The sequence below is a fragment of the Oryzias latipes genome, chromosome 24, assembly GCF_053564925.1.
Source record: "Oryzias latipes strain Hd-rR chromosome 24, Olatipes_Hd-rR_3.1".
Lineage (NCBI taxonomy): Eukaryota > Metazoa > Chordata > Actinopteri > Beloniformes > Adrianichthyidae > Oryzias > Oryzias latipes.
Window position 1 is genome coordinate 10,238,414 of NC_136260.1, and position 15,892 is coordinate 10,254,305.

General features: G+C 38.8%; 1 protein-coding gene across 2 annotated transcripts; it reads left to right on the forward strand.

Moving 5' to 3' along the window:
* Positions 1 to 667: 667 nt before the first annotated feature.
* lpin1b (lipin 1b) lies at positions 668 to 14,936 on the forward strand. Of its 2 annotated transcripts, none has more exons than XM_011491811.4 (20): positions 668 to 879; positions 6,005 to 6,208; positions 6,286 to 6,381; positions 7,528 to 7,799; positions 7,973 to 8,086; positions 9,484 to 9,601; positions 9,690 to 10,020; positions 10,311 to 10,404; positions 10,494 to 10,678; positions 10,755 to 10,848; positions 10,915 to 10,984; positions 11,443 to 11,535; positions 11,615 to 11,676; positions 11,749 to 11,887; positions 12,000 to 12,148; positions 12,998 to 13,084; positions 13,182 to 13,334; positions 13,458 to 13,572; positions 13,681 to 13,784; positions 13,873 to 14,936. In XM_011491811.4, the coding sequence occupies exons 1-20, from the start codon at positions 805 to 807 to the stop codon at positions 14,060 to 14,062; spliced, it is 2,745 nt and encodes a 914-aa protein (XP_011490113.1). In that variant the 5' UTR covers positions 668 to 804; the 3' UTR covers positions 14,063 to 14,936. The 2 variants fall into 2 exon arrangements, with proteins under 2 accessions (XP_011490113.1, XP_004083887.1); XM_004083839.4 differs by lacking the exon at positions 668 to 879 and adding an exon at positions 4,284 to 4,467.
* Positions 14,937 to 15,892: the final 956 nt, after the last annotated feature.

Sequence of the window (15,892 nt, forward strand, 5' to 3'; positions counted from 1 at the left end):
AAAAAATAGTTTTTCTTTGGATTTTTAAATTTCAAAATGGGTCAATTACAGCCAGGACATTACAGGAAGGTTAAAGTTATTAACCATTTTAATGTTAAATTCTTTTATATATGTCCTCCACCATGAGAAAACATTTTCATTAGTGGCTTTTTAAGTGTTTTTACATTTCCCAACACATGGGGGCAGTGTTGTTCGACATCAAGGCCAATGGTCTCACTGTGGATCTTTTGTTTTGTTTTGTTGTTGGTATTTTTTAAAAAGGGTTACGTGTGGCATGTAAAGTAAAGTTGTTCTTTGAAGACTCATTTGTTAGCAGCTAACCCATTTTACTCAACAGCTAGGCTTGTCTGAATGTCAGAAATGTGACCTCTGGGGTCACTGGCGCCTTTACAGCGACAACCCGTCACAGTCTCTATTAAGTAATGGGAAAGTTACAGATTAAAAACACTGCTGAGAACGCACGAGTGACGCACCGACATAGTTTGTAGTCTGACTGACGTGTGATCACATAGTCTTTGGGAGTCCCGGTTAGAACAACATTCTGTCAAACAATCCCTGTTGGTGTCATGTCCTCAAATGCCAAGGAAGTCAGAGGTCCTGGTGGTGTAACGGCTGCCCAAGGCCCACTCAGGTTTCTAACAGGGGGTCCAGGTAAATTTAGTAAGATGTTTTGCACTTGCACTTGACGGTCAGACACTTGCTGCAGTCAGAGAGCAGAGACCCGTCCATGAGCAGCTCGGTCTTGTGGGGGATTTTGCGTAACTTTTAAGAGGCTAGCCATCCGTTGCCGGGTTGAATGGAATAATGACATCAACCGGGGATGAAGAGGAGTTTGATGAGGCTGCTCAGCAGTACTCCACTGACACCACCTGGAGCTGGGTAAACTGATTTATTTATTGTGTCAGCATGTGAAAGGATCACACACACAAAAAAAGCCCTCTTGTGCGTTTCCGCCTGTGTCTTGTGAGCTCATATGAGTTTAAACACAAACTACATCAAACAAATTAGCATTTTAAAGTCCCAAAACTGGTTCTGAGAGGAGGGAGAGGAAGGCGTGGAGGGTGCAACCAAGACATGTAAATAATCTTCAGGCAAGAAGAAAGCAAATAAAATGCAAAGCAAATTCATTTTTGAACCATAAAAGCTAAAAAAGAAGTAATTTAGAAGTAAAAAAAAAACCAACAACCTCAAACAAGACTTTTTTTCTTTTAATTCTGGAATGCTTGCTAGTTCATTCTGAACAAGTTTTTTCTTTGATTTCTTTAAGCATTTATTTATTAAAGTGTCGTGACCTTCTGGTTATGACAGCACACCAAATAGAACAACTTGCCCTGGTTGGGTCATAAGAGCTGACGTCCAAGAGATGAATTAGCATTGATCATTTTGCACTGCATCTTTTGATCAAGGCCACAATCCTCGACAGGTTCGTTTACATGGAGAAAAGAGAGAGAGAACACTAGATATGAATTGTTTTATTTTTAAAATGAAAATGATAACTGTTTGGGTATATTTGTGAAAAATATGTCAAAATGACTTTATATTTTTGGAGTGGTATTTATCACACTGTTGTTGTTTTTTTTATAAATCCACTTAAGAGGCACATTCTGGAACCCAACACAGGTCAATGAAATATGAAAATGCCATATGTTGCTTTTGTGTCATCAGCACATGGATTGAGTTCTTCCAGACAAGCCTTGTTCTTAGAAACATGTCAGCTGCATGGCTCATATATTTTTAGAGGAGACACAGACACAGCAATGCAGACTAATGTGAAGTTAGCTTGTGTCCAATGAAGTTACAGAAATCACTGGAACTTTGCTTAATTATTACATGTATATATATATATATATATATACAGATATAATTTTTGAAAGATTAAAAACAGGTAGAAGTTATTGCTCAGATGTATTCAGACAGTGAAAAAAACCACAGTACAGTGGCACCTTCTTGTATATAAAAAGATAAATCACAGACTTTAAACTGTAAAAACATCTTGATAGCAAAAATAAATTCTCTCCTGTTTTAGTTTTGCACTTGTACAACCGGAAAAAAAATTATACTTAATCATTATTTCAAATATTGATCACCTACAGTATATTATCATATTATCATCAACACACTGACTTAAACGTATATTTTGAAACTAGTAATAAGAGGAACAAACTCATAAATCAACACATTTATTACTCACAAAGCATCCACAAGATGCAGTGTGAGTTGACAGCTTTATGAGACTAAATTCCCACACAAGAAACTGCTACGTAAATGAATCACATTGAATTACTAAGCAGTCTTGTGACCTTTTTGACACATCAAGTTTATTACTTAAAAATGGGTTATAGCACCTCCATTCATCCTGTCTACATTAACAGGATTTACAGGTTTCATAATGGAAAGAAAAAATTACAAAAACTATGACAGTAGAAGCTTTTTTTGGTCTGAAAAAAAAAAAAAAAAAAAAACTTGTTAACCACAACTCATTTCTGGTCTAGCCCACCAAGCCAGTGTCACGTGAATGAAAACCATAATATTCTATAAATGCTGGTGTTTCTGAGCCTGGAGCAAAACTGTAGGATCTGGTTTAACAAGCGCCAGTGTACCAACTTTCTGGATTTAGGGAAAAAAAAAAAAAAAAAAAAAAAAAAAAGAAAAAAAAAACTTTCTGGATTACCGAGCCCTAGAAATAACATTCAAATTAAAAACAAAAACAAAATGTCCCCTCAAATTGATATTTTGTGGCCATGAATTAGCATTTTGTGACCACAAAACAGTATTTTACGGTGAAAAAGTTAACATTTTGTTCACCTCAAGCAAGTATTTTGTGCACAGATATTAGTATTTTGTGCTTGCAACTTAGCATTTTGCCGCTGAATTTAGTATTTTGTTGGTTCAAATTGGCATTTTATTGGCAATTTGTGGGGAAAATTTAGTATTTTCTAGGAACAAATTAGCATTATGTGGGCTCTAATAAGCATTTTATTGGCATTTTGTAAACAAAGAGTATTTTGTGTGCAAAATGCATTATTTTGTCAATCAATCAATATTTATTTATATAGTGCTTTAACATCCAGACATCCAAAGTGCTGCACAAGTATAAATACACTAAAACAATAGGTAAAATTCAAAGAAACACAGTAAAACTATAACAATAAAAACATCAATAAAGGAAAACACTAAAAAAGCTGCCTAATTATCATTCTCTGTGGTGTTAAAAGCTAATGTAAAAAGATGAGTTTTTAACAGAGATTTAAAATCATTTAAGGATCTGGCAGACCTCACTGACAGGGGGAGACGATTTCAGAGTTTAGGAGCAGCCACTGAAAACGCTCTGTCCCCCTTGGTCACAAGTCGAGTCTTTGGAACCACTGAGAGCATCTGGTCTACAGATCGCAGAGCTCTACGAGGACGATGGCTCTGCAGGAGCTCAGAAAGATAAGGAGGTGCCAGACAATGTAAACATTTAAAAACCAAGAGTAAGATTTTGAAATCAATTCTAAAAGAATTGTGGCCACAAAAAAACTGTATTTTGTGGACACAGATTAGTATTTCGCGGGCGTTGGGCACAAATTTGCATTTTGTGGTGAAATGTTAGCATTTTTTGTGTGCATAAATTTCTATTTATTGTGCACAAATTACTTTTTTGTTCACCCAAATTGGTATTTTGCAGAAAGAAATTAATAGTAGGATATATTAATTTTTGCACCCAAAACTCCAATGTATGGACACAAAATATTAATTTGTGGTAACAACACATTATTATTATTATACCTTCTTTACATCCAGGTTATCATCTCAAGTCATATCTGAGCGATTTTAACAAGAACTCTACATTTTATGTTTTAACTCAACTCAGGTGACATCTGTGGGATTGTTGGCATACGAAGTGTTATGAGCAAACACTGGCAAAAACTAAAAAGTAAATATGTGTCTCATTAGAGCCCGAGCACTGAAACCGCGAACGCAACCACATCCTCAGCTGTCGAAACGGCCAACATCGGCTGTGCCGCGAGGAAGCGCTGTGATTGGTCAGAAACATCACCTCACTGCGGGTCTCATTGACTGACGTAGCTCTGTTCTGTTAAATTGTTAAAACATTCAATAAAGTAATTTTCGTTTTAATTTGAACCGTGGTTACATGTATAATCTACTTTTTCATAAACGCACACATTACATTTGAGATATTTAATACCTGTTTATATCTTTGACCGTTGCAGAGATCGATGAGTTTGGCCCTATCCCAACTGTACGCTGATTGGTCAATTGGCAAACGTCATCATTACGTCATAGCTTTGGCGGAGTCAGGATCGAGATGCGCGTACTTTTCTTTGAGTTTTATACGTTTTGCTTCGCGGACAGAGAACAGGGCTGAACACCACACTGTAATGCAGCCGCTATATGTTATATTCCGTCGCTGACAGAACGCTCATGTGCTCGTAAAGGCTGCCAGATTAACAAAGATTATACCAGGTATGTGTCTCTTTAAATGTGTAACCTTTGGGGTTGAACGTGTTTGATCTTGCAGAGTCTCTGCGAGTATTGCTATGTCTTATGGGTAATTTAGTAAATATGACTAAGCTATTTACATATATACAGCGTATTTGCTACTTCTTCTTTAAATGTTCCTTTTGGGGAGCTTGTTTACATACTCATGATTTTTGTTTCATTTAAATAGGTTTTATTTTAAAATTAAGAACAAGAGACAGACATATCAAAGGCTTATTCTTTACATTTTTTGCTTATCAGAATAAAATGACATAAAGCTCAGTACAAAAACAGACCAGTGTGAAGATAGTTTTTTTATCATTTATTTGCCAAAACTTAAAGATGAAAAATAATTTTCAGAGCACACTTTTAATTGACTGAATTAAGTGTAACCACTGCCTTCTGCACCAACAAGTTTGGTAAACTGTAAATGCATCACAGATGTTGAGTTTGGATGCAAATTGCTGTAAATAAAGCTAGAGACTATTTGTTTCCCCATACAGTGCCAGCTCTCATTTTCAAAACTAAGAGATGCTAATTTTGTTATTGAGAAATTCTTCCCCTTTTTGAAGTCTGCAGGACATGTGACGGTTTATTTTCGGATGAAGCTACATTAATTCTTCTGCCTAAAAAAATTAGCTTTGATTCAAGCAATGCAGTAACCCAAATCCTGAATGGAAAATTCTGTCAATAATTAAGTAACTTAAAACTAATTTATATTTCATGTGAGAATCTGCTTGTTGGTGTAGTATCTGCAGGACGAGAATGGAGTAATCTGTTTTTTTTTTTTAGTGAGCAACCAACATCCCCAAGGCAGAAGTTGGGGCTTATGTTGTTTGTTTTGTTTCCTTCCAGTTATCTGTTGTCCTGCAGTCATTTAAAGGGACATACAGTAATTAAGGTCTTTGTGGTTTCACCTCTAAAATAGTCATTTGATTTACTCAGTTTCATATATTATCAAGCATTAAAAGTTAAAATGCAACTTAGTGCCAATTTTTGTACAAGAACCAGTTAATTCTGTAACTGTGGCACTTTTTTTTTTAGATGGGAGGTCAACACTGTGCAGAAATTGTATAGAAAAACAACACAGTGCTGTCTGAGTGGTTTTATGTAGAAAAAAGGTTTGTTGTGCGTTGAATACTTGGTGTTCTCAGTTTGAATGTGCTCGTTGTGTAACAGTACCTCTCAACTTGTCTGGCGTTCTAAATGACATGACGCTGAGGTTTAGCCCAGCTATTAAAAGACATGGAAGGCTGTGATATGACTGTCACTTGAGAGGTGCGGACCGCTCTAACTTTGACCGTTCTTTGAGCTCTGGTGTCTTGACAGGAAAATGGATGGATCCAGTTTCCAGGCTTGTAGAACAGACGATAGGAAGGTGGAAGAGAAAAAAACATCCCACTTCATATAGGCCTTCGTTGCTGATGTGAAACTAAACCCCACTTCCTCTTGAGCTCTTGCAGATTCTGGTTTTTTAGTTTCAAATGTGCTCACTGTAAATGATCCTCTGTATCCCAACCAGACCCGCCAAACCATGAACTACGTGGGCCAGCTGGCAGGCCAGGTGTTTGTTCAGGTCAAAGAGCTGTACCGAGGTCTGAATCCTGCAACCCTGTCCGGCTGCATCGACGTCATCGTCGTGAAACAGCCTGATGGCTCTTTGCAGTGCTCACCCTTCCATGTTCGCTTCGGCAAAATGGGCGTTCTCCGTTCCAAGGAGAAAGTGGTAAGGAGATAAATCCTCCAGTTGATGCTTTGTGTTTGTTCTTTCCTCACGCCTCTCCTCCTTCTTCTTTCTGCTAGGTGGACATGGAAATAAATGGAGATCCTGTGGATCTGCACATGAAGCTCGGAGACAACGGAGAAGCTTTTTTTGTGCAGGAAACAGAAGGTGATCAGGTAAAAAACAGGAGCACGACTTATTCTGTTGGAGAGACACCAGATACCAAACTGTTTGTGAACAGGTTTTAATAAAAAAATACATATAAACATTGTTGAAAAAAAGACTATTAAAAAAATGCTTTCTTAGTTTATGAGTTCCTTGAGGGAATCCATGTTTGAACTGCATGCATTATACAAATCGAAACTCCTCTGCCTGGCTCTTATTGAAAAACAATCACTATGCAGTTGTTCTTGTTGGAACTAGGTCAAGCCAAATCCAGATATGACACAGCAGCCTGGAATATTTCTCTTTTGTTTTGTGTTTTTCAAACAGTTTCTGGTGTCGTACAGCATGAGAGACATTTCAAAGATGTGTCATTAAACATGACAAACCTTTACAGAGAATTTGCTCTTGGGTATGTAATTAGTGAATCTGGTCTGTCCTCATTAAAACATAAATAATATGTATTTTCTTAATTTAAAAAGTAAGAAAACGTCGGAGACATTTCCTGTTTCTTGTTTTTCCCTCTTTTGAAAATTCAAGTTAAAGTTGCCAGTTGAAAAAGCCAAACCTCTACAATAATGAAATGTGGTGTTTACTTCCCATCTGCACACAGCAGAGTGTAAGAAGCAGGCAGTAGGGCTGGCTCTGACTAAAGACCTGGGTGATTTATTTTTTCTCAAAGTGGTGTCAGATTCCCAGACTTGGAGGAGAAAAAGGGGAAGCACTACTGTGTGTCTAAAAATCCTTTTATTGAAACTGAGTTATTACTGACAGACCACAGTAGAGGAGGCCCCACTTCAGTTGCTCTTCCTTTTTTTTTTTTTTTTCCAAAAATCATGAGGGGACTTTCCCATAAAACATTATTCTTTCCTGAAAGTGAATTTTTATGATGTTTTCTTATTGAAAATGGTATCCTAATACTTAGAATCAAGTTCTTTATAGCTGCTTTAGTAAGATTGTCCAGTACAAGTTCAGTACAGTAAAAGTACATGTTATAACAAAGAGAATCAATATGTGATGAAAACTGCTTTTCTTGCATCAGAAAAATGTTAGATCTTTGCTTAGCAACATACTATAAACAGACTTTTTTATGTCGTTTTTTAAATTGAACATTAAAAATCAAACTTTTTTATCTGTTTTACTTTTTTTTTACCGAATAGGAGATTGTTCCATCCTACTTGGCTACCTCACCCATCTTATCCGACGGGCCCATTCTTAAGAGCTCCTCCTCGAAAAACTCTGGGCCACCGATTCAAACCCTGGGCTCCATGGGAAGCAATGCAGAGAACAGTAGCATGAAGAAGAGGAGGAAGAGGAGGAGGAAGTGTCGGGCAGACAGTACAAGGAGGGAAGGCAGCGGGGACTATTCTGCAGATGAAGACATGTTTGCCATTGACATCAGCTCAGATGAGAGCACGGAAAAGGAGAACAGGTGACAAAAAAAAGGAAAAGAGGGTTCAAAGATTTGTATTCAGTCCTTCGCACTGATCATTCTTTTTGAGGGTTATCCCCACATGTTTTTTTTTTGGTCCAGATAACGTGGAGCAGAAAAAGATACAAATTATAAACTGAAAGATGCTTTTTTTTTGTTTTGTGTGTTTGCAGATCTTCATCCCGAGATGTCCTGAGAGAGGAGACAACTGCTGCTTCAAGCAGCTGTTCTTTCAAACAGAATGGGGTCTACACTCGATCAGATGGGGAGTGGAGCCCCTTTAACAGGTGCATACAGGTGTAGTCTATGCACATTACACAGATCATTTCTAATGTCACCCATTGGATTCTGCAGGGTAAAAGTGAAGCCCATAGTGGGGCAAGCAGGGCTGACGGAAGTTTATTCCGTCTACCCTCAACAGTGTGGGTCTCTCAACTCAACTAAAGCTTCTTTTGGGTCATCTGCTTGTCAATAAACAAAAACATCCCCCTAAAATGCTCACATTTCTTTAGAATGGCTTATTTTTTTAAAAAGTGCAAAAGGGGAACCACATCACAGCAGTTCTGGCTTCCCTACACTGGCTGCCTGCTCATTTTAGAGTTCATTTGATGATTATTTTCTTTGTTTTCAAATCTTTGAGTGGTCTCTTTCCTTACACTCCAGCCAGGTCAGCTGATCAGCTTCTCCTTGAGGTTTGAAAAGATTTGCCTCTAAACATTAGACCATCCTCTTAAAACTCAACTAAAAACTCATTTTTGTAGTCAAGCATCTGGTCCAACATAAGATTTTGCTCTGCTTCTACGTTTAAGTGTTTTTATTCACTCTATTAATTGTTTTTAACATTTTATGTGATCTAAACTTTTAATGAACAGCACTTTGTTCGCATTTTAGTTTGTTAAAAGTGATTTTTCAATAAAGGTATTTAATTATGTATTAGTTCTACATTTAAAAATGCTCCAGAGCTTTTGGAATCACCTCCAATCTGGGGTTCCAACTCATGCTTAGAAGCACAAAAACTAGTGCTTCTAAGCATGAAACTTTTTAGTGTGTCTTAAAGTTCTGATCTGAATTGACTAACAGCTCCCCCAATCTACGCCTTCCAGCTTTTTGTCAAAAAGTGCTTTTAAGTTTGTATACACAAGACTGGTGACCCCCAGGATGCAAAGACTCAGGACTGGGTCTGGGTAAAACAGTTTATTCCACAGCTTGCATGCTGGTTTTCCTTTAGACAGATGGAGGTGCAGAGTTGGGACTGCCACCACGTGATGCAGTCGCAGCAGATTTGAATCTGGAAATTGAAGCAGGCATCAAAGATATTGCAGTAGACCAAATATAAAGTAAAAATAAATAAAAATACAAAAACCCAACTGAGGATCAGCTGAGTCTATAATCCAAAAAAGGGGAATATGGAATGCAGTCGAGAATTAAACTCTGTTTAAAAAACAGATGAGCACAGGTGAAGAGATGGAAAGTTTTTCTAGAGGAAGAACTGTATATGTGTTTATTATTGGTGTATTATCTGATGTTTTAACATGGAGGTCAATGGGAAATTGCTCCCCTTTGCTACCACCAGCCGTCTTTGGAGGACCTGTAGCATTTGATGCTGGTTGAAAGTGGAGGCTTTATGTGGTAACATTTAAATGATCTGGGCAAACGTGTAACTTTCCCCTCTCCTCTCTTTCAGCCCCAGTAGCTCTCGCCCCACATCTCCTAAGAGTGACTCTGAATTAATCACCAACTCAGCTGACAGTCAGAACCCAGCCATGCACTGGGCATGGGGAGAGCTTCCTCAAGCTGCCACGGTATACAGAAGAGATTTAGGGTTTACTGAAACAACAAAGACTTTTCATGTTTTGAGACACTAAAATGTTCTGCCCTCCGTTTCTTTAGCCTTTCTTCCTTCCGCTGAAATCCGATCCTCCTGCAGTTTGTCCCGTTTCCATCCCCGTATCAGAGAACACCCACTTCCGTGTGATTCTGCCAGAGGTGTCTTTAGGGCAGTGTGGGGGCTGCTGTCAAAGACCAGCTCTTCAGCAGCAATGTGAAAAGAGCACAGTCAAAGAGGAGGAAGTTGTGGTCACAGCAGGAAATGAGCCGGAATCAGTGAGGATGGAGGCTCAGGCGGTATCTTCAGAGACAGCCAGTGGTTTAGTGACAGCCGACGCAGAGGAAACAGCGTCTCTTATACCTGGCAAGGTAGACTCTCCATCCAAGAAAAAAGGTAGATTGCACTTTTTTTAGTACATTTTCCCAAAAAGTTCCAGAGCTTCTCAGTTTTTGTTCTCAGATATCCAAGTGATGGGGCAGTTATAGTCCTAATCCCAAAGTTTTTTTTAATGGCATTTTTTCATCTGCTCCTGATTCACAATGATTTGATTAAAGGAATACTCAGAAATGCCATTTTGAAGTTATTTTTTCTTTAATTTATGTCCTCCATCATCAGAAAAATGCCACTAGAATATGTTAACAACACCCAAAACACCATTTTCATTCAATTTGTTTGATTGGCAGACAAAAGGAGCCGCCATCTTGGCTCTGATGGAATATACCTGGATGACATCACAGAGCTGGAACCGGAAGTAGCTGCCCTTTATTTTCCCAAGAGGTGCGTGAACAAACAGACGGAGGGAGAAGTGGTGCCTTCTGAGGTTTTTTATGGTCCGTCCCTAATGCCTCTTTTAAACGGCCCGGCAGTGACAGCGGTTCTACCATGAGAAGCATCTCTGACCCGGGGCTTCGCAGCAACAGCCTGTCACCACAGTCGCTGAGCTCTGGAGGAGACAGCGGAGTGGACAGCTACACTGACCCCACGTCTGACCTGACATCCGTCAGTATCTCTCTCTGTGGGGGGCTCACCAACAGCAAGGAGATCACCAAAGGTGCTCCACTTTGTGCCACCTCAGAGATGCCCCTGAAGGGACAACTATAATGCTGTCTGTGTTTTTGCTTTTCCAGAGCAGTTTGAAGAGAAGATTATCTCCTATCAACAGTTCTTGGAAAATCCGAGCATCATTGACGACCCCAATCTGGTTGTGAGGATTGGAACAAAGTAAGGCATGTTCATTTCACTCGTACTTTGTTTCTTGCAAGTGACGAAAATAAATTTGTCTCGTAGGTACTTTAACTGGAGCACTGCGGCTCCACTTGTGCTGGCTCTGCAGGCCTTCCAGAAACCCCTGCCAAAGGTAAAAGAAGAGTGCACATGCAGCTCACAGAGAAATGACTCAGGGTTGTATTTCATGACTATCACGCCCTCTTCAGAACAAACCTGGAACTGCTTCTTTGTGTGTCTTAGCAAGAATTTCACTTCACCTTTCTATGCTCTCTTCTTCTGGTTCTCCATCATTTCTTTTACTCCATCCATCAGTCTTCTTGCCTCACTTATTTTCACTCGTCCTTGGAGTTCCTGTTTTGTTGTCTGACTGGTGTCCTGGGATACAGTTCTGTATGTCTGAGAGCTGGCTTTCACTTCCTTCCTTGTGTTTCGACTTCCCCCATCAATGCTTTCTCTCACTCCGTCAGCTTGTTTTCTCCATGTCAGCTGAAGACGCCGTGTTTCCCCTTGTTGATTTGTTCTCTAGCTTGTTTCCTTTTTAATTTTATTTCGTTGTGTATGCTGGGCTTGTGCGTGCTCCCCATTTAGGCTGCAGTGGAAAAAATCATGAAGGAGAAGATGCCCAAAAAAGGAGGGAGGTGGTGGTTCTCGTGGAGGGGCAGAAACAACACCACTCAAGCAGTAGGTCCCTTTAGTCCCATTCTTAGGGCTCACTGTTATTATGAAATGACTCAATAAATTAACAATGTTCTGCTTTTAGGATTCAAAGGATGGCAATGGGGCCTGCAGCTCTGCAGAGCAAGCAGGGAAAACTAAAAACAGGTGATCAGAAAGTTCCTCACCTGAAGCAATTTTTTTTATATGTGCAATTAAACATTTAATGCAATGTACCAGGCATAAAGAAGAGACATCATCCAGCGATGAAGACCTCCTTGCAGCCAAGCAGAACCTTCCCATCGTGCAATCGGAACCAGGGCTCCCTTTAGGAGGCGTGTCTTACAAAAAAACACTCCGGCTCACATCAGAGCAGCTGGTGAGGCGTCCAAAAAGCTAACCTTCTCTCTGTCTTTGTATGCTGTTTTTTTTTTTTAAAGTTGTCTGCAGATGTGTTTTCATGGATTTCTCTCTGCCATGCGTCGTTGCAGCACTCATTACAGTTACAGGATGGCCCAAATGATGTTGTTTTTAGTGTGACCACTCAGTACCAGGGAACCTGCCGCTGCCAGGGAACGATTTACCTCTGGAACTGGGATGACAAAATAATCATCTCTGACATCGATGGAACCATCACCAGGTATCTGAGTTCTTGGAAGTTGATCAAAACATTTGACAAGGAAGAGAAGGGTCAAAGGCAACAACTCGATTAGCCTAAATGAAGTTTTCTGGGTAGGAGATAAACTATTGTTGTCATTTCATTTGGCTAATTCATTCATTTAATTCCACCTAAAAGAACCACTTTAAAGAAAATTGTGTTTTTGGTGTTTCTAACATCTCCTTCTGGCATTTTTCTGATGATGGACATACTGTATATAAAGAAAATTACGTTTAAAATTGAGGTTCTGAGTGTTTTTGTTCAAATCGTTGTGAATTAGTAGCAGATAAAAAAACGTGTGATTTAAAAAAATATGCCAGGTGGGCCACAAGCTCCCTGCTCCGTTCCATTCTGATGCATCCGCTTGTAGACGACTACATCAATGTATGTCTTAGTTTTCTTCATCCAAGCTGGCTTGTGGTTTAAAACTGTATGGCTGGATAGCTCCAGTATTGCATTGGTAATGTTAGGTTGGGGGTATGAGGGGCTATAAGGTAACAAGAGGGCGTGTGAACGGCTCTCAGTTTTGGGTGACTGGAAGGGGGTGTGGACTTGCTCCTCGCCAACAGTCCCGCCCACAACTCGGAGGTGAATTTCGTATAAACTACTGCCGCTCTGCAGAAACTATGTCCTAGAAATGGACACAGTTTTTTTTTTTTTTATTAACTAAAAACTGCATAGTCGTAAACAAAAGACCACAGGAAACATTTAGAAAATAAATCAAAAGATGATCAAAGTACTAATTATTATGAATTTAGATACTAAATGTAAACAGTCAACTATTGTAAAGTCTCTCTGAGGCTGAAACATGACCACTATGTTTGTCTCCAGGTCGGATACGCTGGGTCACATTCTGCCCACACTGGGGAAAGACTGGACACACCAGGGAATAGCACACCTCTACCACAAAGTTAGCCAGTAAGCGTAGATTCATAATCATTTAAGTTTGGGTCTTTTTGGTTAAAATTCACATTGAAAGGCATTGATGTCCAGTTTTCTTCCTGTCTGCCATCAGAAATGGCTACAAGTTCCTGTACTGTTCAGCTCGAGCAATAGGCATGGCTGACATGACCAGAGGTTACCTAAACTGGGTCAACGAGAGGGGCACCATGCTTCCTATGGGTCCCGTCCTCCTGAGTCCCAGCAGCCTTTTTTCAGCTCTGCATCGGTATTTTAAACAAACGTTTGCTTTAGTTTATTTTATTTTTTTTGAAAGATACCCATTAAAATCTGTGAAAAAGAAAAAGTTTGTGTAAAAAGTGAGACAGAATTGCTTGCTTTCATTTGACAGGGAGGTTATAGAGAAAAAGCCAGAGAAATTTAAGGTGGAGTGTCTGACCGACATCAAGAACCTCTTCTACCCAAACACACAGCCTTTCTATGCTGCATTCGGCAACAGACCAACGGTACAAACGCATATCTTCAAATCCCTCACACAGTTGAATTGGAAGTTATACGTAAATCAAGTATGCAACATTTGTATGTAAATTTATGCAAAATCATTCATTCCTCAGGACGTATACTCCTACAAAGAAGTAGGTGTACCGCTAAACAGGATTTTTACAGTGAACCCTAAAGGAGAGCTGGTGCAGGAACACGCTAAGACCAACATTTCATCGTGAGTTCCTTTATTGTTTAATTCCATTTTTTGCCGATTCTTTGGAGTTGTTATCATCACTCCTGCTATTTGTGTCTCTTCGATCCAGGTATGCCCGTCTGGGAGAAGTGGTTGACCACGTCTTTCCTCCCGAGATGCAGTCCACCTCCTCAGACTTTCCCTGCTGGGACACTTTCAGCCACTTTACTTTCTGGAGGGAGCAGCTCCCTCCAGTGGACCATCAGGATTCAACCCCTCAGCAGACTTCTGCTCAGCAGCTGCAGATGAGCGGACAGTGATGTGTGTCACATTGCTGTGAATTCTTAGAGAAAACTGAGCACTTTGTACACAGCAAAATCAACTTAGTATCTGCTGTGAATAGTCTTAAGGCACAAGATGCGTATAAATGCACATTTCTTCAAGGATCGTGTGACTAGATGTATATTCAGGCAGCTTGGCAGATACTTTTAGAGGGAGAGTTTGCAATATTCTCTATTTATGTAGCTAGTTATTATTTTCAAAAACCCCAATATGCTAATATTTTCTTATTGTGAACTGTTTGAGGAAGATGCAACTTGCAGATTATACAGATTCCTGTGCGAATTCCAATTTTTTTGTGTGAGATTATTTAAAGTGTTTTGGTAAATGTGAGAAATATAACCTATTGGACTGTTTCATGAAAAACAGGGAGGTGGAAGCTGTTTCCAGCTTTAATAAGTCTGAAAAAAAAATCCTCAGAAAGTAGTATTATCTGTGCAAAAACTGCTAAATAAATTTTTCATCTTTTTGTCAAAAGGCAAGTGTTAAGAATGTATTTTAGCTTAGATTTGTGTGGCTCCCATCATATTGATAATCATAAGCTAAATATCAGAAAAGGTATTTTTATTATAAGTAGTAATTTCACTGCCAGTATGAGGTCACATTGAGCGTGGAAGCATGTCTAAAGTGTCAAGAACGGTATCTGTTTTTGTTGTTTTATGACCTCAATGCTGCAGTAAAGTAAAAAAAAAAGTTTTTAGCAGAAGTTTTAGTCTTTCTATGAAAGAATCAAAACTACTGAAAGTTTGTTTTTTTGCCTCAACTGTAAATCAGACCTGCTGTTGTTTCCTCTTTGACTCTTGGGGTGAAGTGGAGGCTTACAACTAAGTAAAGCAACTTTGCTGTTGTGCTCTGCATTGTCTGACCTTTTCTTAATTTTTGCTAACATTTCTGTTTTCAGCTTAACAAAGCATAATTTTACGATGCATGCTAAAAAAAAACTAATCATGGTATAACTTCTTGTCCTGTATTGCTGATTTTAATATTCCTGCATGCAGGCGTTCTACACTAAAATGAAGACACTGTGCAAGCCTGCACTGGTTGTAAAGTCATAAAAACATGATGACTAAGTACAAGACAAAGTGTTCTGATAAAAATATTTCTAAATCACATTCATTTTCAAGTGATTAATCACATTAATCACTTGAAAAGCAGATCAACACTATTATGTTGTCATGGGAAGCTGCAAATTATTTAACAAAGACTTTTGCTCTGCATCATTCGTTGACCTTTAAACCTTAATGTCCCGTTAAATAAATAAAAAAAGATTCTGTGCAATCACAATTTTTTTCAAAAGTGGAAATACTAACGTTAAATCTGCCTAAAGGCCACTTTTCCTGTAGATGCTTTAGAAAAATATAAATATATGCTTTACCTTTTTTTCAACTATATAAGTTGCTCTGTTCATTTATCTTTAAACCATTTTTATGACAATGCTTGGAATCCATCTATTTTGTAAAACCTCAGCTTCTTTCTTTAACAGATATATTTTTGACTATACTAAACAACAATTCCACTATGAATCTATAACTGTTCTAAAAACCAAGTGGCGATTTTTGTCATTTTTTACTGCAAAAATCCCCAAGATTATATCAAATTATTGTTGTGTTTCATAGCAAAAGATTAAACATGCAGAGATAAAATAAAAATATAAAAACCCACAATTAAGCCAACTACATCGTCAAAGAAATGTGGAATTTGTCCCAAAAAAAATCAGGCAAAGCTCCACTCTAGTTACAACTCAAATTCTGTGATCTTCATGTAAAAATGCAGATAATGCAGCAAACTGAGTGGGATTTCATCAGAGATGG